General features: G+C 37.0%; 1 protein-coding gene across 10 annotated transcripts in view; it reads right to left on the bottom strand.

Moving 5' to 3' along the window:
- Positions 1–21,752, bottom strand: part of ARID4B (AT-rich interaction domain 4B) — an 88,467-nt gene that overhangs the window by 10,641 nt on the left and 56,074 nt on the right. For 8 of the 10 annotated variants that reach the window (XM_068185034.1, XM_068185035.1, XM_068185036.1 and 5 more), the window contains 7 exons: positions 21,136–21,230; positions 19,896–19,993; positions 19,417–19,684; positions 18,241–18,413; positions 8,200–8,445; positions 1,812–1,896; positions 863–1,055 (listed from right to left, as the gene is read on the bottom strand). In XM_068185034.1, coding sequence (XP_068041135.1) covers positions 863–1,055; positions 1,812–1,896; positions 8,200–8,445; positions 18,241–18,413; positions 19,417–19,684; positions 19,896–19,993; positions 21,136–21,230 — 1,158 coding nt within the window. The remainder of the gene's footprint in view (positions 1–862; positions 1,056–1,811; positions 1,897–8,199; positions 8,446–18,240; positions 18,414–19,416; positions 19,685–19,895; positions 19,994–21,135; positions 21,231–21,752) is intronic. The other 2 variants (XM_068185038.1, XM_068185039.1) reach the window with 1 other exon arrangement.

Raw genomic sequence — 21,752 nt, 5'->3', positions numbered from 1 at the left:
GGGAAACAAACGGACAAGAAGAATGTAGGACAACTGCAAGAAAATTCAGGGTCAGCAACAAAGAAACTGAGAGAAGAACGAAGATATATCATGTCAAAGGAATCAACAGCAATCTCAGTGCAAAAAGATATGGATTCAAGGAGAAACACAGAAATTGGCTCAAATATATATATATATGTAACTCCTTGATATGTAAAGTTAATTACAGATTAATTATCACACTAATAATAGTGTCATTGCTAATTGTTTGGATTTTTTTTTTTTGTTTCTCATTTCCTAAGGAAATAAAGTATTATAGATCATGTTGACTACAGTTTTGGAGCCCAGTGGCCAGTGTCATTCAAGTTCAAATAAGTTGGAATGATTATTAAATTCACATAGCTTCCACAAAAGCTTGTGGTTACCCAAAATACCTATACTATACATGATTTCCTTCTCTGGAAGCATGCTCTAATCTGAGAATGAAGAGAATCAAGTATGTATTAAAATGCTGCTGTAAATGTGTGGGCAGTGGAGCACAGTGCTAGCAACAGAAATGCGGGTATGAATAATGGGTCTTATAGCTTAGGTAAATCAAAAATTAAAAATTTAGAAATTAGATAGGAAGTAAAAATGCTTTGCTCTATATCAAACAAACAAACAAAAAAGAAAAAAAGGATGGCAACACAAAATGTAATGACCATTAACACACTGAATTCACAGAAACTGCCAACACTGTTTTTGTGCAAGGGTTATTTCTGAAGATGATGTTATAATTAGCCAGACAGACTCAAACATTTAGTTGCATCTGTTATTCTACACTGTCATTTACTCCTGTTTAAAGGCCATATACAGAATTAGAAAAAGCTTTTAAGTACAATACCTTGTAGCCCATTAATGATAGAAGTAATTTCTACTGATTTAACTGGAGCTTGTTCAGTATTTTTGGCTTCAGTGCTGTCAAGTTTGGACCCAGACTCCGGTGATGTGCTGGTATGAAAGGGGGGTTTTGACAAACGTCGCAATTTACAAGGTTTAGGAGAATACTTCTCTTCCTTCTCTCTGTCAGTTTTATTCTAGGTGAAGAAAGGAAACAAAAACTCTTCTCAGTGGAGCACATACTTTATAATGGATTACAATTAAACAGCGCTTACAGTTATCGTAAACATTCAATCTGTAGTAGAAAGCTCTCCTCTTTGTTTAAAGGACTACAAACACCTTTCTACACTCCATGCCAAGACCCTTCTACTGAAAACAGGGACTTTGTCAACACTAAAACAAATGGGAAAACAACTGCCACCAGTGCTCGAGGAGAAGTGACACTGCAGCATGCCAGGCTCAGCAGCGGCAGAAGGCAAAGCTTCCTTGCAGCCCACTGTCCAAGAAATATGTCATCATCTAAGCCTAAATACCAGTTGTGGAAGAACCAATTTTGAAAGATTAAAGAAAGCAATAAAATTATAGATTCCCATGCACATGGACTAGTCCACAGGTTTGTGCTGCAGAATCAGAGAGCTCTCAGATTTCACCCCCCTCAAGCTGGCTCCCAACACTGACAATAATCTGTATCCTCCTCATTTGATTTCTGTAAATGACTACATACATTTTATTAAAAATTCAGGAAAGAAGGAAAGAGAAGCTTCCCCTCCTTACCACAAGGAGAAAAGCCAAAACCATGATGAATAGAGTATCCATATTTAAAAGGCTACGAAGTTGCTTTGCCTATAAGCATTTGTAGGCCAATCAAAAGGTCAGGAAGGGAGGCAGGGATTACTTAACTATGTATCAAACTAACAGAGGGAGCAACAAGAGAGAAAAGGGAGAAAAACTACCTTTATTTTCTTTCGATGCTTAATTTTTGGTACATTTTTGTCAGCGGGTCTTACTATCTTGTCTGCCTTTATCCACTCATCATACCTAAAAAGAAAAAGAAATCGTACACATTTATTGTTTTAAGCAGATAATCACATCACAGTAGAAATTTAACTGAGGAAAAAGGGAATTAATAGCCATATAAAAACAGAACTGGATTTTGAATCAAGTAATTTGTGGAATTCTCAAGTCTGTGAAGTTTCAGCTAAGGTTCAGAGGATTAATGTCTTTTTAGGCTGAGGGGTAAATGCAAAACCTATTTTCCAGTCTGCACAGAACAGCAGAAATCCATGTATGCAGGTAAAACAAACTACCTGAATGAGAAATCTGTACAGACCTCTAAAAAGTATACTTCCTATTTATACACTGTCAAACCTTAACAATAAAATAAACAATAAAATAAAGTAACAATAAAATAAATCCTTTCAACTACATAAAATGTGACCAGTAAATAAATATAAACTCTTTCGATCCCAAGTGACTGCAAAGAGTTATCTGGAGTGAGTACCCCTTCAGAGTCACCAGCTTTGGTGACTTCACTGACTTCACAGGGACATTTTTCAGTTCCTTTTCTGTTAAAGGTTTCCACTTAGCATCAGTGATACAAGACAAAAACTTACTAAATAGCACCAAGATATTAACAACAGGCATCTTGTTATTCAAGACTGGACCTGTTAAGTACAAATCCAAGACCAAAGAAGTACATTCTTAGTAAGAATATACTGTAACTCTGGTACTGTGCTTGCCAGATTGTGTATTTCTGAAAAAGTCAAGAATCATTTAAATCAATTTTTTTCCTCCCAATAAGAATAAGCTGCTTTACTACTTAAACTGTAAATTCAAGAACCATATGCATAAGGCACAGTTCAGTTAAAAATTAGTTGGTATTAACTTTGATCTGAGTGTACATACAAACAAATTCTGGTCCTCCTAGGTAAACATAGAAATATAGGGGAAAAAATTAACTTTAAAAACCCAAAACCACACTCTCCAGAAAAACTTGTACAAGATGGAGTTGAGCACAATCACCATAATGGCTTTCCAGCTGGGCTTACTCATTCATAATTTTGATGTATGCAATGACTACAGACACAGTCCTAATTCAGCTTCTTTGCAACCACTGTCAATTATATCCACAATATTGACATAAATTAAAAATATTTTGGGAAAAACATGCAAGTTTCCAACCTGCTTCCCTAAGCATTATAAGTTATGATCTATACAAGGGATTTCAGAAGCTAAATACTGTATTCTAACTTAAATGTCACATAATAATACAGTGAAAAATGAAATAGCAACAGTCTGAAAAATATATCTCCAAAACAATTTATTCTGCCTTTTCACCTCCATGTGACAATAAAACCCACAAAATCTCACAGCAGACCATGCAGACTACGATATACCAAGACTGCGTACACTGCTGCAGACACCACTCTCATTGTAGTATTACCCTGCCATTACCAGGTGAAATGCCAGTAAACAGGTTCAAAACTGAAATATAATTCTGCGGAGTACTTGCTCATATGGAAAAAAATCCCATATTCTGTGAGACTGTGGGAAACCCTAGTTGAAGCAATCTATCTTCAAGACAAAGACGTGTTTTGCACAAGGAATACCATGAAGCACCTGCCAAATGGACTTTGTGACCCAGAGAAATGCAGGAGTATTTTATTATATCTAAATACATGCAGGAAAACAGCACTAGGACCTGACAAACACATGGTGAAAAGTGAGGATTCTGACAGTGTCCTTTCTGCCTCAACCACATTGCTAGAATATCAAAATTGTATTCACTCATTCTTATGCATCTCCAATAAGAAATTAATCTTCCTCCTTTGCAAAGTCTGTGCACAGCCCACACTGTCTGAGATTCACAGCAACTGCAGTGCCTGTTGGGGCAAGAGCTGACAGACACGGGGGCACACTGAACCAAAGGAGAGAAGTGCAGATTCTGAAGAGAATACCTCTCCATACCACAGTCCTAAACATCATGGATTAGAAATGGTGGTCATGCAAGCCCTCATCTCAAGGAGCACAAATTGGAACACTAATGTGTGACAGTCACAGTTGCTGGCCAGAGCACATCCTGCTTTACTCCTGACTGCATCCAAAACAGCAGGCAGACCCTGTGAGGAGGTCAGAGAAATCTCCCATCTTCTCCAGGGAATCCGCTGCCCCACACTTCACACCCTTGCATCACACAGCTCCTTTCACTACTCACACATCTGATGCATATGGCTTGCCAAAGTCTGGGACAACTGGACCCCAGGCTGAAACAGATCCTGCAAAAAAGATACATTCCAAGCCACAGTTGACAACCTGACCCTAAATTACATTCTCCTCCCCTGCAAGACAGAGAAGCACCCTGAAAGCTGCATCTAAAATAGGGTGAGTGACTCAGACTAGAGCCTCTTTCTAGAACTGCATCTGCTAACATATGAACACTTACTCCATCACTAATCTTACTTTGGACAGTCTGCTCACAAAAAAAAATTAACCTAAAAATATTATCCAAAAAGTTATTCAGCTCTCATTACAAGAAGCATGTACTTTCAGAGGACCTGGGTTGTTTTACTGCAGTGCTGTTTTTCACATGTACTAGCTTTACCACCCTAAAGTGAGCAGATGAGAGTAGAGAGGAAGGAGATAATATGGGGACCTCCTAAAAGAGGTGCCACAAATGTCTTGGAAAATCAAGACGGAGATTTAATAAGGAATTATTATTTACTTAATTTTTTAAACCAGGTTTCATATGAAAACCTGGAACGCTTCCATAAAGAAATTCTGCTTGCCTTACCAAAATGAAGACAAAGAAGAGCACCTTGCATCAGAGTATGTACTGATACTATTACATTCACATACATTACTTGCAAGATAAAATGCACCACAACATACTCTCAGAGACTGCACAATCGATCTTCCACAGAAGTACTAGAGGAGAAACAAGGAAGAAAGCATACTTGGCCAGACTAGATTTATGCTAGCAAAGATAGCACTTTTCTCAGGACAGGTGACCTCAAGGAGCTAGCAAGCTTTGGCAAATTCACTGATAAGGTCCAGTATACTATCTGTAGCTGCTAAAAAGAGACAATTAATTTTTTTTTCTGTGATCAAGGAAAGGAGAAAAACTAGTCTGATACTTAAATACTGGAATATTAGATGGGGATTCTAGTTCGCCTAATTTCTTTCTTTTTTTTTTTAATAATCCCTCCCCTGTCCCCCCATGACATACATTACTCTCCAGGACCCGAAATTTTGCTGCAAATTTAATTTTAGTGGTTGACTGTGAAGTATAAAATTTGTATATGAAGTAATGTTTCAACAAACTTAGACCAAAATGAGCACTTTCACATGCAGATTTCTGAAGGAAAGAAGTGTTGAAAATAATAACTCTAAGCTTTAAACATTTGAAACATTCAAGAATAACATGTCCTGTGATTTTGTACCATAATGATACACAGTTTCATCAATCTAAATGCTTTTTAAATATGCACCCTCTAATTACTGGGAATACACTGCAGAAGAAAAGTCACCTCAAACACTTATAAAATGAACTGTTCTTTGCACTGAAGATTAAAATTACAACAGAAGGAACTGGCACCGTAGGCCCCAAGTAAGTTTTAGTTACATATAAAGCAAATATGTATGAATTACATGTAATTCTGAACATCACTGGTCTGTCAGAAGAAGTACAGTTTCTCAGTATTTCTGGTTTTTCTGGTAATATGTGGTAACATAAACAGGTCCCTGTAACAGGGTAGAGATTTCTACCATTCCCTTTGACTACAAGTCAGGCTCCACTGAACACTACCATTCAGAGACACACCTCACCTGAATCTCAGGAGGTAACAAGATCCTTCAACATAACACTGTAAAGCTTCTGCGCTATTTACTCTTTAAAACAAAAAACGTTTCACAGTTCTTAATGTTACTGGGCCAGAGCATTTAAAAAAACCCAACTAATGAGGATGAGTATCAAGTTTACCCAACTTCATTCCAAGTACCCTAAAGAATGTGAGCGTGCCCACACAAACAGCTATTCTGAAATCCAGACTGATACTGAAATTAACTTGTAGATAAGAGCCATTAGTAGTTGTTTAGGATTTCTGCTCCAACTCATGAGTTTAAAGAACAGGCCATTAAATGGCATACTTGACCAAAAGGGGAAACGGGAAAACTTTAAGGAGCAGAAGAATGACAGAACTAAAAAAACCCTGGATGATTAGCAAATCCTAGTTCAGTGTATTCCCTGTACTGTACATACAGTACCTGTGCCTGCTAAGTCATCCACAATGAATAAGGAGAGGAGGAAATTGCTTCCTACCCAGCTAAGACAGTTGCTTTTCCGGGTTGTCATTGACTGAAGGCCAAATCAAGCTGTTACAGCCTACAAGACTAGTCTTCACAATACTAAACTGTCCAAGTGTTTAGATGCTGGCTAAAGCTGAGGCTTACACACTCTACCTGTCAAATCCATAAACTAAAGTAATTTTACATGTATGAAAAAAATAGCCACATTTAGCAGAGTCCATGCACAGTTCCACAGCTAAATCTCATTCACTGATGTATTTTTCAGTGAAGAATCCTACTCCCCCCCAAACCTTTTCAGAGGGCTCTTTTGAAACACCAGGTAAAAATATAAACTCAAGTCCTACTGCCAGAAAGACCAAACAATCAACACTCCTTAGTTCTCAAATGAGTTAAACTAAAAATGCTTTTATTGTCAAACATATGCTAGTCACAGAAATAACGCCTCTGACATCAATCTGCAGATTTGCTTAAAATGCAGAGTTAAAAATTTAGAATCTTGATTTCTCCTTTAAGAACTGGGGTGCTGGGATCTCCAAGGTGAAGAAGACTCATTTCTGACTTCTCATTTCTTCAGATTTGAAGTAGTACTGCTCAAATAAAACTCTGATCATCTCACCTCACAGCATGGATAACAGCATGATATTTGCTCCAAAAGAAAAATAACTTCCATGCTTACACGTGAATTCCAAAGCAAGAGTTTAAAATCAAGAAACCTCTTGGAATGGTACACACAGTAGTCTTCAATGAGTGGGATGAAAATTTCAGCAAATTGCACTCCAAGGGAGTCCTCCTCAATAAGAACTGGACCAGAATGCAAGTCACACCCCAGCTCCCACCTTGAGCAGGCTGCATCTCCCCTCATATCTTGACTTCACAGCCCACTATGCTTACAGACGTTGCCTGAAGACAGTTTATGTCAGATGCTATTCCTGTAGGTCAATGCAGATCAAAATTCTACAGAAGATCGGTAGCAAAACCAGCAAGAGCGAGATTCCTCCTTGGCAGTAGCGCCTGGAAACCACCGGGCCTTGATGCAAAGAGGTGAATTCAAGGCAGCAAGAGAAGCACTGCACTTCTCTGTTACCTTTGCTAGCAGATCTTGCTAGAACTGAATAAATGGTATTTGTCCTACCCTCTTGGCCAGAGGCAGGATGCCCAGATGACAGATGAAGGTTACAAGAACCTCAGCTTTCCCAGATCAGGAAAAATAAGAAAAAAGTACCTCAGACTTGTCTCAGACTTGTGGGTTTTTTTTTTTTCAGACAGTAATAAAGTTTAAAAGGTAATATGTAAGGACAATGAGGAATTATGTGGAAACTGAGGAAAGGAGCAGACATGCTTATAAGCTGCTCAAAAATTTTTCTCTACTGTTTTCAAAGTTGCTTCAAGTTTTATATGGCAAAAAAAGGTCTGAAATAGCAACAGAAATACTTCAACTTATTTCTATTAATGCTAGACTAAAGACAATAAAACCCATATGCTCCTCCTTCTATTAGAGAAAGCATAAGAAGCCACTAGGCTAAGAAGAGTCTGGCTGGGAGGGGAGGGGGGATAGGGAGGATAGATATCAGATCAGATGAAATGCAGTTACTTGCTGTGCACTTATTTGCCACTAAGAATCTTGTTGTTTTCCAGTTAAATACCCTACTGCTGGTGTACTCTGTGCTTCACTGACAAGAGTGAGCTCACTCAGCTAAATGCACTACTCAAACACTGAATCAGAGAAAATCGGCTTAAGAGAGCCAGAGGAGGAACCTGAAAAGAGTGATGTGTCACCTGCATGGGAAGATCTCAAAGTAAGATGGGGAACAAATGAAGCCTTCTTTGAACAAGTCATTTTAAGATGATTTTCAAAGTAACTAAAGCCCTGCATTTATATAGTGTTAAAAATCTAAGTTTCATACAGTACAATGACCTTCACAGAACACCAATACTGAAAGTTTAGGACTCCAGATGTCTATTAATTTAGTTTTTAAAATTCATAAGTGTATTTGAGAAGTAATTCAAGAAGTAATCACTAACTAAAACTCAAGTTACCTCACGTTCCATCCACAGTAGTGCACCAAGTAAAGGACTTCTCCACCTTCGATGTCAGAATCTTTAATACTAGCTTCATACATTTTTTGATTTTTCCCTCTTCCATACCGCACTTGGACTTTCATGCCTGGTGGATAGCATTCAAACTCTTCTTCCTCATTGTTATTGTTGTCTTCTTCCTCCTCCTCCTCTTCCTCCTCCTCTGCTTCTTCTTCATCTTCATCTTCTTCCTTATTCGTGTCATCTCTTGAAAGGTTTAAAAAATTGTAGAGTTAATACGAGATACTTCATAAGCTTTTCAGTTCCAAACCACATATATTGATAAATATTGTGGATGCATTAGAGAGTGGGAAACAGGAGGCTCCAAATACGTGAAACTGTACTATAGCTGAGTAATATCAGCAAAATAGGATATAGCAACACACACAAAATCCAGTGACTGTAAGGTGCAAAAGTGACTAAAAGAAAAAAAATTCCATCAAAATCTGTATGAGTAGAAGTTGCTCAAACTCATCTTTATATGATTCTTGCATGCAGTCTCTTTGTCTAAATATAACTTTCTCACTTAAAATAAATTCTTTTCCATTTTTTAACCTACAAGTTTTACAAATGCTTCTTGAAACTTGCTTCTCAAAAAAATCCTTGCTTTTTTACAATACATAAACTCTATCTCAATAGCTTGAAATTACTGCAACCACAACCAGATTTTGGACAAAAAAAAAAAAAAAAAACCCAACACCTTATGTGACTGTATTAGCAAATTAAACAACCTGTGCTAATTTATAACCTTGTCACTCCTTGCCAATTACACCAAAAGTATTCTAAATATGTCAAACTTGCATTTAATTACTATATAAATACACAAGCAGGTGTTCACCGCTTTCAGAAGTAAGCTAATTCTGAACACATTTTCAGACATTTTGGACCAGTTTTCAGAAGCAGTAAGAACCTACAAATCTTGCTCGTTTCAGTCAATGGTAGCTATGGGCTGCTCAGTTATCTGAAAATTATCTGCAATCAGCTTAAAGAGGTAGACTAGATTACTGAAGTTAATGGGGGAAAATATCTTCTAATCTTAGACTTATAAAGCAGCGTTATTGGCCCTCGTACCACTCTCATCACACACACTGTGCAACACAGAACAGATTTAGTTGCTGACTAAGTTCACAACAACTGCAGACCACCAATAGTCAAAAAAGCTGATAGATGGAACAGGTATGTCTGGATACTTGGATAAGAGAATGTAAGTACTGCTCCAGCTCTGATTCACATCAGTATTTTAGTTAACCTCACAAACAGGGAAGTCTGTATTAATAATCAAAACCTTTCCATAACATTTTCAGTAGAAAATACTAAGATAAGCCAAGCTACCTTCTCTCTGTGAAAGGATGCTCCTTTGCAGAAGTAAAACTGCAGTATTACTATCTAATTAGCTGGCAAAAGGTAATTCAGAACAATATGCTAAATTCAACTGTAGTATAACCACAGTGATTTAATGAAATTACTTCAGAAATTAATGTTGTCACATATATATTTACATGCAAAGACACACTAAATATACAAATACATATATGTATATACACACATGTGCATACACACTGTGACAAAGGCTAAAAAAAAATCCATCTTTTCCTAGTACACCAAGTCACAGAAGACATATCTATTCAGGTATATATGGCATGGACCATACAGTATAATTCTACAAGGCCAACATTTTAATTTTATTTTTTATGTATAAATGTATGTATATGTATAAATATACACACGCAAAGAGAAAGTCTTGGCCTTCCAAGAGATATAAATACTGATAGATAGATAGATAGATATAGAACTATATACTTTGAGTGAACTACTTTGCTAGTGAAGTTAAAACCACCAGTTAAATGCAACATGAATAAACAAGCTTTGAAAGCTCACTTATGGCAAAATTTACTTCCCAGGGAAATCGGGGAAAAAAGGTGCCCAAAGATTCAGACAAAAAATTCCTGAATAGAATTCCACAGGTAATAACAAAAAGCACCAACTAGTAATTTAAATGATTTTAAGTTATCCTCTCTGCTGCACTAAACAAAAACTCCTAGCCAATTTCAGAACAACAGGTATTATCATACAAAAGCTAAAAAAAATGGGATCAGAAGCACAGCCACCACTGCTTCAAGAACAAGAGGAGCTTTTGATTTTCCATTACATTAAGTACACTTCAAAACTGCAGTGAACCAAACTCTGCCTTTTTTTTTTCTCTCCAAGGTCTTGGGGCACAATTCTCCAATGCTGCCTGCAAAGTAAAGTATGCCTATGCTGGAGATTCAGGATTTTCCAAACACTGTCTATTATGGTGCCAATGGCTTTTCGAAAGCTGAACAAATTTGGAGTCTCTCTCATCTTGGTGTCCCAACATATCCTACAAAGACTCCATGAAAATACCAGAAATTAGTACCTTCTGGAAGAGATGTGCGAAACCATCATTGTGAGTCACTTGGATGGTCAAGGAGATGTGAACACCAGACTGAACATAGGTAGAGGGCATGTCAGGAAGCAAAAGCAAAATGGCAGCAGAGATAGCTGTAATTAAAAAGTGCTCTAAGGAGTGACCTGGTTAGCAATCATAAGCTCGAGGTTTTAGGAAACCAAACAGAAGCAAATAATGTTCATCATTTTAGAGCAGAGAAAAACCAACTCACTCATATAGCTCCTGGAACAAAAAAGCAACAAAAAACCCCAACACAAAACCCAAGAACACATACCAACAGTTGCAAGGAAGAAATTGTCTTTTAATGCCTTAAAGAGTTCAAATCTGGCAGTGCAGACAAAGGAGAAGCCGTGACTGCCACAAAACTGAGGTTTCTAAGAGGAAATTTTGATTGTAGGCATCCACTATGCACAGTCATAACTTCATTAGTCCATGTATGTATGCATGAGATCATTGGATTTTCTTCAATGCTGTTTAGTCAAAATCCCATTTGGGGGAAGGGCACGGGGGAAAGGTAAAAAAAAAAAAAGTAAAAAGAAAAAAGAAACAAACCTCTTGGCAGCAAACAGTAATTGTCAACTTAAAACCAGTACCAAGCAATATCTACCACAAAGATGCAACAATTTGAACGACCCAAGCAGCAGCTGATGAAACGAGGCAGCAGCAGATGTGCATACACAGTGTACAGGAGATACAGCAATACAAGTGTAACTCTGTTCCAGAATCCAAAGTATTACCAGAAAGCTTATCAGGACTCAAAAGCATTACAAATTACCACAGACTAAAAAGAATGCCTTTACCCCATCTCATAAGGACTGGGAAGATAAACCTTCAGAAGCAAGACATGAATGAATTAAAATGCAAAATTATTCGTTAATAAAGTAAAACCATTAAAATGTTTAGACCATACAAATATTGCTTATCATTAGTTTCAAAGGATAAGGCAATATCCTCAAAAGGCTAAAACCACACACACAGTAGGTCACTCTGTCAATATAAAGATTTAACACCAACAAGCCGATAATTAAGTGTATTAACAACCAGATGTAGTTAATAAATGAAACACTGCTGCTCTTACATCACTCAAGAAAATGCAGCATCATGCAAATCTCTTTTAACCCACATTCTCTGGCACTAAACACGAGCTGTAACAAAGCCCAGGTGAAACCTATGAGACAGAGTGTGATTTGGAACATTCTATCTGCCTCCTAGAATTCCTGTTTTGCAGCAAACCTAACCCTACTCCAATACACTTCCCCTGATGGACCAAACTGGTACACACAGCAGGTGAGATGGCACATGCAAGATTATTTTTTCAGGGGCTATTCTAAACTTTGAGGAAGCAAGATTATTTCAATTATTGGCTTAATTAAGTCATTACAGTTAATTGAATCACTAGCAGAAATAAACTTCAGTATAATTGACACTTCAAGTTTAGAAATTAGCTTCTATTTTTGTTTCCTGCTTATTTTTTTCCTTTTTCTCATCCTAGAGCCTAAGTTAACCTCTACTTCTCATAATACAGAGCTGAAAGATATTCAGTCTCTCTTCACATTGCCAATCACAGATGTATTAAGGTGACCTCAAGTTTTAAGGTAGAGAGGTCATTAAGACCTTTACTCATGCCATGACAATGGAATCTCATCTTTAATTACACAAAATAACACCTCCCCAGAAATCACCAGAATTTGTCTTCCCTCTTGTTCTGGTTTTGGCTGGGATGGAGATTACTTCTTCTTGGTAGCACAGTGATCTGTTTTGGATGCACCAGGGTGGGAGGAAAGTGAGCCAGTGTTTGCATGGTACACAACTGCCAGCTGGATTAAACCACTGCACCTCCAAAGCTACAAAGAAAATCTGAAAATAAAAGCCCCAGGGACTTCTGTCTGCGCACAGAAAGTTGGAATAAATGCAGATGGGGTCCCTTGTCCCAAGGGAAGGGGAAGGCACTGCCTTGATCTGAGTCACAGCTGAGTGTAGTACGGTACACTTCAATCATGCAAGCACGTTGGCTGTGATCAGTGTGCTCCTCTGCCACAGATGCGTGAGAGGACCTCATGTTACTGCTCCTCATCATTCAGCCACATGTGTTGAAACATTCCTCAAAAGGATAAAGGGTGGTTCCAAAGTCTGACTGAAGAGTACAGCCCTTCCTCTTTTTACAGCACTGGTTCACATTCACCTTGGAAGCATGATGAGTGTTTAAAGTGAGTGATTATCTGATGAGTGTTTAAAGACTCTCCCACACATCACATATGCCTCAGTGACAGCCACCATGGTTAATAACTTGCACAGTGACCATTTGCTATGTAAAATATGATGGCAGAACCATTTTTCCCAAATCAGATGTCTCCTTTCCATTCAATACAAAGAGCCAGTACATTTACACTGCCCTCTACACTTCATTATTGTGCCATTTGCAGCTTATTGCTGTATCAAAAGCAATCACTACATGTATGCATGTATCAGTCTGTATTCTATATTAAGAAAAAACAATCAATTAGACTGTTTCTGAAAACATGACTACGCAACGAACTTCTTTCCTCATACAAAGACAGCTGAAATACATAAATAGAATACACACCACAAGTAAGAGCACTGAAATATATTCCTATAAATAAGACTACTAAGTATGGTTCTTATAAACATTTTTCTTTTGCATACACACCAACAGTCTAAGATTCTGAGCATACGTTTACACTATACAAGCACTGAAAATGACACATTGTCCTCCATTTTCCCCAAGCAAATCAATTCCACGTAACCTTGAATCTAACTGGGAAAAGCTGTATCAATACATAGTTCTCAACTCTTCAGAAGCGAAGAGACAAGCCTTTTATATCAAAAATTCTACACTCCAAAAGATTCTAACCTTCTTGCTACCACTTCAGATCCACCACCACAGTGATGTGTCATTTCAAGACATAAGGAACTGAAGAAAACATTGCCTCTTACAATGTCTTTCTCTCATATGTGAAATGGAGCTTCTATTACATAAGCCCACTGTAAACTTCTTTCAGAAAATATTTAACAGGTGTTATCAGAAAATTTAACTCTTGTACAAAAAGTTTCAGCAGCAGCACAGGCACAGCAGGCAGTCTCTGACCCCACAGGCGCAATACCCCTTAGTGAAATCCTTCACATGAAACAATGTCCATCTTTACTTAGTTTTCAATTACTGCTTTTATTATTTCTAGTTCCCTCCTACTGCTTACAGGAGGGGAAATGTTATTACTGCATGAAAGATGCATGTAACAGCTTTAAGATTAAGATTTTTCTCTTGCACGTGAATGAATGGCTGATACTCTTGGACAGAACTAAACCAAAGACTCAATGTTTAGCATTTTCACCTTGTGATATTGTCAAAATATGACAGTACCAGCTACCAGAAAACCACACCATAAAGACCTAAACCATCAGTATCAGACAACCAGGAGTGTTTAGGTTTCTGAAGCATTCCTTAAGGACATTTGTTCATGTATTCTTTGGAAAAAATTAAAAAATTAGACCGTTTTCAAGAACAAGAAACAAATAAATTCAAGATGTTTCCTAAAGCCAAAGAAGGACTTGTGAAAATGACAGTCGGATGAACAAGAGCAAGGTAAGATCCAGACTTGGCAGCCCTTCCTGGTGTTAAGGCAGCACCTCAGCCACAAGAAAGAAAATACAAGAACAAAACCTCTCGCAATGTCTATGTACTGGAACTGGGATTCTTGAAAGAATTTTGCCTTGGCAACTCAAAAACTCAAATACTACCCATATATAAGTGTGCTGCCAATTTTTGTTGAGAAGCAAAAATTACCCTGATTCTCAGCATTTAAACTTTCATTTCAGTATTAAGTTCTTGATAGTGGTCTGTGCCAGGTGCCTCAGAGCAAAGTGTTAAAGCCAAAATAAAACACAAAACCAACAAAAAAAATTTCTCAATATAAACTCCAAAACCAACACAGAAACTTGGAGTTCAATTAACTATCTGGGGAAAAAAAAATCTTATTAATATTGGTTATATAGCAATTAACCTACACCTCAGCTTCTAAACTGCACCTACTATGAAATTTTTAAAGATTTACTTTTCATTTTATCAGCCTGTACTAAAAAACCCACACCTTCTAAAAACTCCACTAGGCTCTCAGCCTCAATCTCTTTGGAACATACTCAATTGTTTACACTGTTCGTTGTGTAGAAAAACACCTCCATTCCCAATTTGTTGACTTTGACTCAAGTGTTCAACAAGTTAAAACAGTTGATATTACTGGATGCTACAAAGGAAACAGCACACCACCTATGCAATGCTACATTTGAAGATCATGACTTCCACAACATCGAGTTTGTAGGAACTTCTGAAGAAGCATTTTGAACTTTCTTGTTTATTCATTGGCCAAGTATAACTACTTTTTTTGATGTTACGGAAAAGGATGATTTACAAAGTCAGTTTTGTAAAGGACCCTATGGGACAGACACATTACTGGCTTTTTTTTTAAACTTGTTTTAATGACCACAAATGGTACAACCTGTATCTAGCACAGGTATCTTCCACTAGCCACAGGAAATAAAAAAGAAAACAGCGAACAAGAAAAGCATGTACAGAATAAAGGGCAAGGTGCCCTTTGAATCTCTACTCTCAGTGTTCACAGATACACAAGCAGACAAGAAATTGGCACTCTGGGAAGAAAGTAAGAGAAAGTTGAGCCTTTCTTCCTCTTCATCATATTGTTAAAGTCTGTGTAGATGGAACCATACAATTCAAGTGGCAGCAATCTCAAAGGTTTGAGACACGTGGGATTGCACAGAGAAACAAAACCTGCAGAAAAGAAACAACTCTGGCTTTCAGCAGTATTTCCTGAGATTTGGAAGCTGGGATTTACATCCAGTACTCCCGTAAGAAGGTCAGCAAGAAGAAACCCAGTTTTTCTATCCTCATGGTTCCTTGCATCTGTAGACAAATAAGCTACATGAAGATGTCCAAAGTCCTACAGATATAAATGCAAATAGAAAACTCTACAAGTTTGCCTAATATAACATTAGACTTAATTTGTTTAGCTATTTTGCTAGGACTGCGAAGGACAAATGGTCCATAACTTTAAAAAAGTTCTAGGAAGACATTTTAAATACACCAAGTAACAAAATTTAGGTCTGAATTTCACACTGATCTATTTTGATTACATTTCAGGTATTGGTGTGTGTGTGATTAGTTTGCTACCTAAAAAACGCCTATTTTTATTTTGCGTTTCAGTTCAAGAACTCCAACCACAACATTTCCATCTTTGTTTAAGTTCTGCCACTTCTAATCCATTAAGTTTGGTATAGGGAAGTACAATATCTAATACAATGCCCCATAAATACTAAAAACATTCTTTAGCATTTAGGATAACAGTGACATTTTTAAAAGCTCTTTAAAGCTGATAAAAGTGCATTTTGTACTCCCAATCAATCTGAGAGGGTAGAAGGGAAAAGTAACCATGCTAACAGTGCTACTACAGTAACACTGCTTATAAATACTTACAATTAACTGCTTTAAGTCTTCAATTTTTGTAATTTAAATTATTCCTTCAAACACAGCATACCTCCCAGCAATGACATCTCCACCTACATCTCTTTTTAGAGTTATGCTTTCTATTCTAAGCAACTCGTTACAATCTTCCATGAGTCATAATAGCAAAAATACTAGTTGAAAGACTTTTCCACTGGGATGAGTAAGGAGGAGCAGAGGGAAAAGAATTCACTCAATTGCTATCAGGTGAATTGGGAAAATTTAAAAGGAAATAAGTATTCTTTACAGATTTTTGTTGTTTTCATAAATAAACTAGGAACATCCATAACATTTTTTGATGTAACAAATAATGCAAATTGACATGAACTGGGATTAAAAACACCCCAACTTTAAAAAATAAAAATAAAGGATTACTGAAAAGCAAATGCAGCTTCTAACTTTTCATGTACCATTTACTGCTGCAACATGGTTAGCATGAAGCCACCATGCTTTTCAGGTATATAAATAAAGTAACATACAAACATACACACATACAAGCACACAATTTAGGGAACTTTAAAAACTGCTATTCTCTAAGCATTGTGAAGTTTTACATCTATTTAGTTCCGTATTTTGAAGGCAGCATTGTAAAATCAGTCTTTAATAATTCTGAAAATCTTGCAAACTTGTTAAAGTACATCTCATCTAGTTCACGTTAAAAATAGCAAATGCAAGAAAGTCCAGCAATTCGTATTTTAAAAAAGAGAAGTTTACATTGGATACAAACAAAATCACACCAATAAAGAAAAGGCTCTTTAACTGAGCTCAGGTGAACTTGGTTTTTCTGTATTCTGCATTTCTGAATTACAGAAACTGCCAACAAAATCTCACTGAAAATATTCAGGAGGACAGAAACATTTTACAAAAGGATCATTCCAGAATCCACTAAAAAATCAAAATCTAAAATAAAATAAAATAAAAATAAAATAAAATAATTACTACCAATTAATCAGAAATCAATATACTAAACCATGACATTCTGGGCACGACTTTTAATGGGCCAGAAAAAGCATTAAGAGCTAATGATATTTAGACAGAAGATCAAGACGAGACAGCTGATCTACTAAACAACAAAATTTCTGGAATGAACAAGGGAATTACTGGTCAGGCAACAGATGGTATTAACTACAAAAAAACCCCAACAAAACCCAACACATCCCTGATATATAGATTGCTGTGAAAGTATAAGGAGGTGTCATTGTCTGCCTTCCCTCTTGTAACAGCTTCTCCCTTAAGCATCTGTTACTGGGTTTTATTGAAAACAAATAAATACTGTATTATTAAAAGAGATCTATCTGACCGCTAAGAGGAATTTTTGTTTTCTTAACACTAGAAATCATACTGTGTGAGATTTTTAATTGTAAGAATACAAAGTGTTAACACATGGGATTAATGAGGACTATATTCCGGTTGTATTTTTTTTGTGTGGCTGCTGAAAAACACTTTTGAGATTTTCCTGCACTGAAACAGGAAAACCTGCCTATTCCATGAACCAAATGATTCACACACACTCATTGATTAGATGGTCCTGAGCATCCCTATTATTTCCATCTCCTACTTTCAAAACACCTGTCTGAAGGTCGGCACAAGAGACACCTGCCAGTACCAGGCCTATTCAACAGAAAGGCTGTTAACTGAGGAATGCAAGGTACTTCCAACTTTTTCCATGTTACACACCCCAGTCCAAAAGCAAAAGCCTGAAACCACAAGTTTGCCATATACTTGTACCAAAATCAAGTATAAAAATACTCCTGGCAATGACTGCAATATTTTTGTGTTAAATCAAATAGCGACCTATGCTTTGTATATTCTGCTCTCACTCAGCTTACATTTAGGCCTGGAACCTGTAAAATTTAAGGTGCCTTTTCCTTTAAAAATAGATTGATGAACTTCAATGCCCTAACCACAACAAGTTATGAACACATCAGTCTCTGGAAGATACGAGTAATTAACAACAGCATGTCTGATTTGAAGTTCAAATTAAAAGAGTAAAATTTAAAAAACACCTATGTCTCATCTGATTAGAAACAGCGTAACTTACCCTAATTTTTCTTTTTCTTCAGCATCTGCATTTACTGTAGGATTATCCATTTCTTTGATCTTCTCCTCCTCTTTATCTTCCAATTTGGTTTCATCTTCAGTTTTGATTACATTTAAGTCCTTTTCTTGATCAGGCTGAGTAAACACAGAATCTGGCAAGTTTTTTTTGTTTCCCTAGGATAACAAAACCTTTAGTTAACTCACAAGGTGAAAACAAAGGATCTAACAAAAGGCAGACAAAACACACTGAAGTCATAAGAGCAAAACAATGCTACAGTGTGGGGCTTGTTGTAAAATTACAACACCTCTGCTGCTTTTCCTTTGGAAAGTCTTTAGCTAAACCTAACAGTTTGAAGTTGCAGCCAGTGTCCTAGCTTGTTTTATCACAATGATATAGGCATGCAGCTCTTACGCCTGGACTGCAAAGCAATCCCCAAGACAAACACTTCACAAAGCATGTTTCTACTTGGGATGCAGAAATACCAGTACTGGCCCATCTGGCATCCCTCGCAGAGAATGCCTCCCTAGCACACAGCCCAGGTCTGGCTGTCACTTATTACAGCTGTGTTGCACACTGACTTGAGGAACCACACTGCTTCCACAGCAAACTCCGAGGCCTGTACAGTGCAGCACATCAGTTTATGGCCTTGAACTTTCTTTGCTAAAGCCACTGAGTCAACAGTGGATTTCAAAAAGCTATAAACATTTGTTTCTCTGGACCACTAAACTACATTAGACCATGTGTACATAATATGTCTTAGTAGAGCTTCACTGGTTTCTCTGGAACACACAAGTAACAGCAGTATTTATGAGGGCGTACAAGCACAGCTAAATGCATAATAAAAGTATCAGCAATATAGTTAGCTGTGAGCATGCATTACCCAGATAAGGATAAAGCCGGACACTAGACTGTCTCCATTTCACCCAGAAGGCCCTCAAACAAGTGGAATGCTGGAGCTGTTTCCTAACAAGTCAGACATTTTGACACCATGACCCCCTAAAACAGGCACCGAGGGTAAATACAGCTCAAATGTCTTGTTCTGAATTAGGTTTACAGTGAGTTTTTGTCTTATTTTAAATCCATCATACAAATTTCAATCTTTCTATTAAGTCATGGCTATTAACACACCAACAGACTTGATAAGCAAGATATAAGATGAACTTTAAAATATATTACCAGAACAGAGGGCTTATCGTTTTCTTTACTTTCATTATCATTCTCAGCTGACTTTTTTTCTTCTTGTTGTACTACTGCTACTTCTTCCTGCTTGCGCTCGTCCTTGTCCACTTTTATCTCCTTTGCATCCTGCTCCGGTTCTTCACGCATTTTCAACTCTTTTTCTTTTTCACAGTCTTTACAAGGCTTGTTCGTCACTTTCTCTGGCAATGCCATTTGAAATTCAATGTTAGCTGATGTACAATACTCTTCAAAACCATAGAGATATCTAAAAAAAAAAAATTGTTTACGATAAGCAAGTTTGACTAAAGAAGGAAAATCCAACCTAGAGACGCTAAACATGGGCAGCAGTAGGCTTTTAAAGCCTTAAAAACTGCATTATAACTAACGAGATATGGATTTTATGTATATTACCCCTAGCACAGGATCACATCAGTTCACTGTAGCTTTAGCATAAACTTCATGGCTTTATTACTTACTTTCTATATGCACATTTAACATTATATCCTGCAGCTGAATTTAATACAGGAATTCCAAGATCTTGATAAACTTGCTTCCACACCGCTCCACTTTCAATCTGTTAAAGACAACAAAGTCATTGTTTTTGAATTAATTCACTGACAAAAAAACTAAATTGACAAAGTTTACAGCTTCAGAAAATAAATGTAAGTAATTTCCTCTGATCTATAAAATTACTATTTATCACACACACAGTATTTCACTGTAATGCAAACTGTAGTCCAATGTAATCACTTTAAGCAATTTAGCATTTCTGCAATGCAACAAGCCACAGCAGGTTTTCCTCTCCAGGTGGCAATAAAACAGAGGAAAGAAAATATAGCTATCAGAAAAATCAGTACATCATTTTTTCTTTTTATTTTATATTCAAAGTAATTCTTAACTATCAGAGCTAGAATTTTCATTAAATTGGAAAGAAAAAAGTAAGTCAAAGCATTAACAATACTCAGCCCTGGCAGTACTGCACCAGACATAGTGCCTACCAGTCTTTCATTATGTCCTAAATGTGCCCTTTGGTGACAAATTCCGTGACGTGCCCATTTCTAACCATGTGTGAAGGTAAAGCAGATGTACTGCAATACCCAAGTACCACATCCCGTCCTGTCTGTCAGAGAGGCGTCACTGCACAAACAGACCTCCTCAGCTGTCAGGCTACATTCATGGGAAGTTCATGCATAAACATGCACAAACAGTTCAAAGCACAAACAGAATCTGCTTGGCCATGAATTCAATGTATTTCAATTACTCCTCCCCAGACGAGTCTCACTAATCCCCATCAGTAAATTCTTCTTTACACTGCCCAGAATAAACAGAAATTAAGGACCTCACATCAGGTCACTAAATTGGTTGTCTTTGAGATTTTACTGAGCAGTGACTCCTTTCAAGTGGAGGTAACAGCTTTATCAGACAAATGGTTCTTAAAGTATTACAAAAACACATGTGCTGGCTGATTTTATGCAGCAATAATTAAACATGCTGAGTAGATGTGTAATTTGTTTAGCTTTTAACTAGTTCTGGTTCATGTTAAAGCATGGTTTTTAGAGCAACAAGGAGTCTTAAGCAGCCATAGTAGAAAACTTTAAGACCTCTAATGGTCCTGTGTTATTTATCAGTACTTCACAGAGAAATAAATTATTTCACAATAATAAAGAGCATCCTCAGGTTTTATGGCTCTGGAGTACTCATCATACTAATACTCACGTTATCAAATCCTCCAAGCTTGTGTACAAGTCTGAATAATTTGAAGAGATTCAAATTTCTATATCCTAATACAGGTCGTTTGTTAATAGGAGTCCCTGGTAACAAAGACAGCTGTTAGGGTGAAGTTTTTTTTTTCCAGAATAACATGAAATTAATGTCATATGCACTATTATTAAATACAGTATTTTAAAGCCCACCTCCTGCATCTGGTACATTCTTTTCATGGAACTAAAACTCCAGAGTCTTACTTACTGAACTAGAGGGAAAAGGGTCATGTTGTTTAATGCATTCTTCCATACAATACTGAACATGCAGAAATTATGCATATTTTCTTGCTAACTCTATTGTACATATTTTTATTTCACCCACTGAAACAATAACATCTAAAAATGCAACAGTCCTTTCACTGACATAAAAAAAAAACCAAAGCAACCCTCACCAGGAGCAATCCCACAATGCTTCAAGAATTGAAACTTCCTATGCTATTGTACTAGCAGTAGCTATCACGGTGTCATCTCTTGTGAACAGTTTAACACATTTCATATGGCATTAAAGAAAATACTAATTTAATCAGTTATAATAGTAATTTAAATACAGATATGCTCACTCCGGCCTTT

This window comes from Anomalospiza imberbis, chromosome 3 (genome assembly GCF_031753505.1).
Source record: "Anomalospiza imberbis isolate Cuckoo-Finch-1a 21T00152 chromosome 3, ASM3175350v1, whole genome shotgun sequence".
NCBI classification, from domain to species: Eukaryota; Metazoa; Chordata; class Aves; order Passeriformes; family Viduidae; genus Anomalospiza; species Anomalospiza imberbis.
The sequence above is the reverse complement of the archived record's forward strand: the minus strand, read 5'-3'. Positions and strand labels throughout refer to the sequence as shown.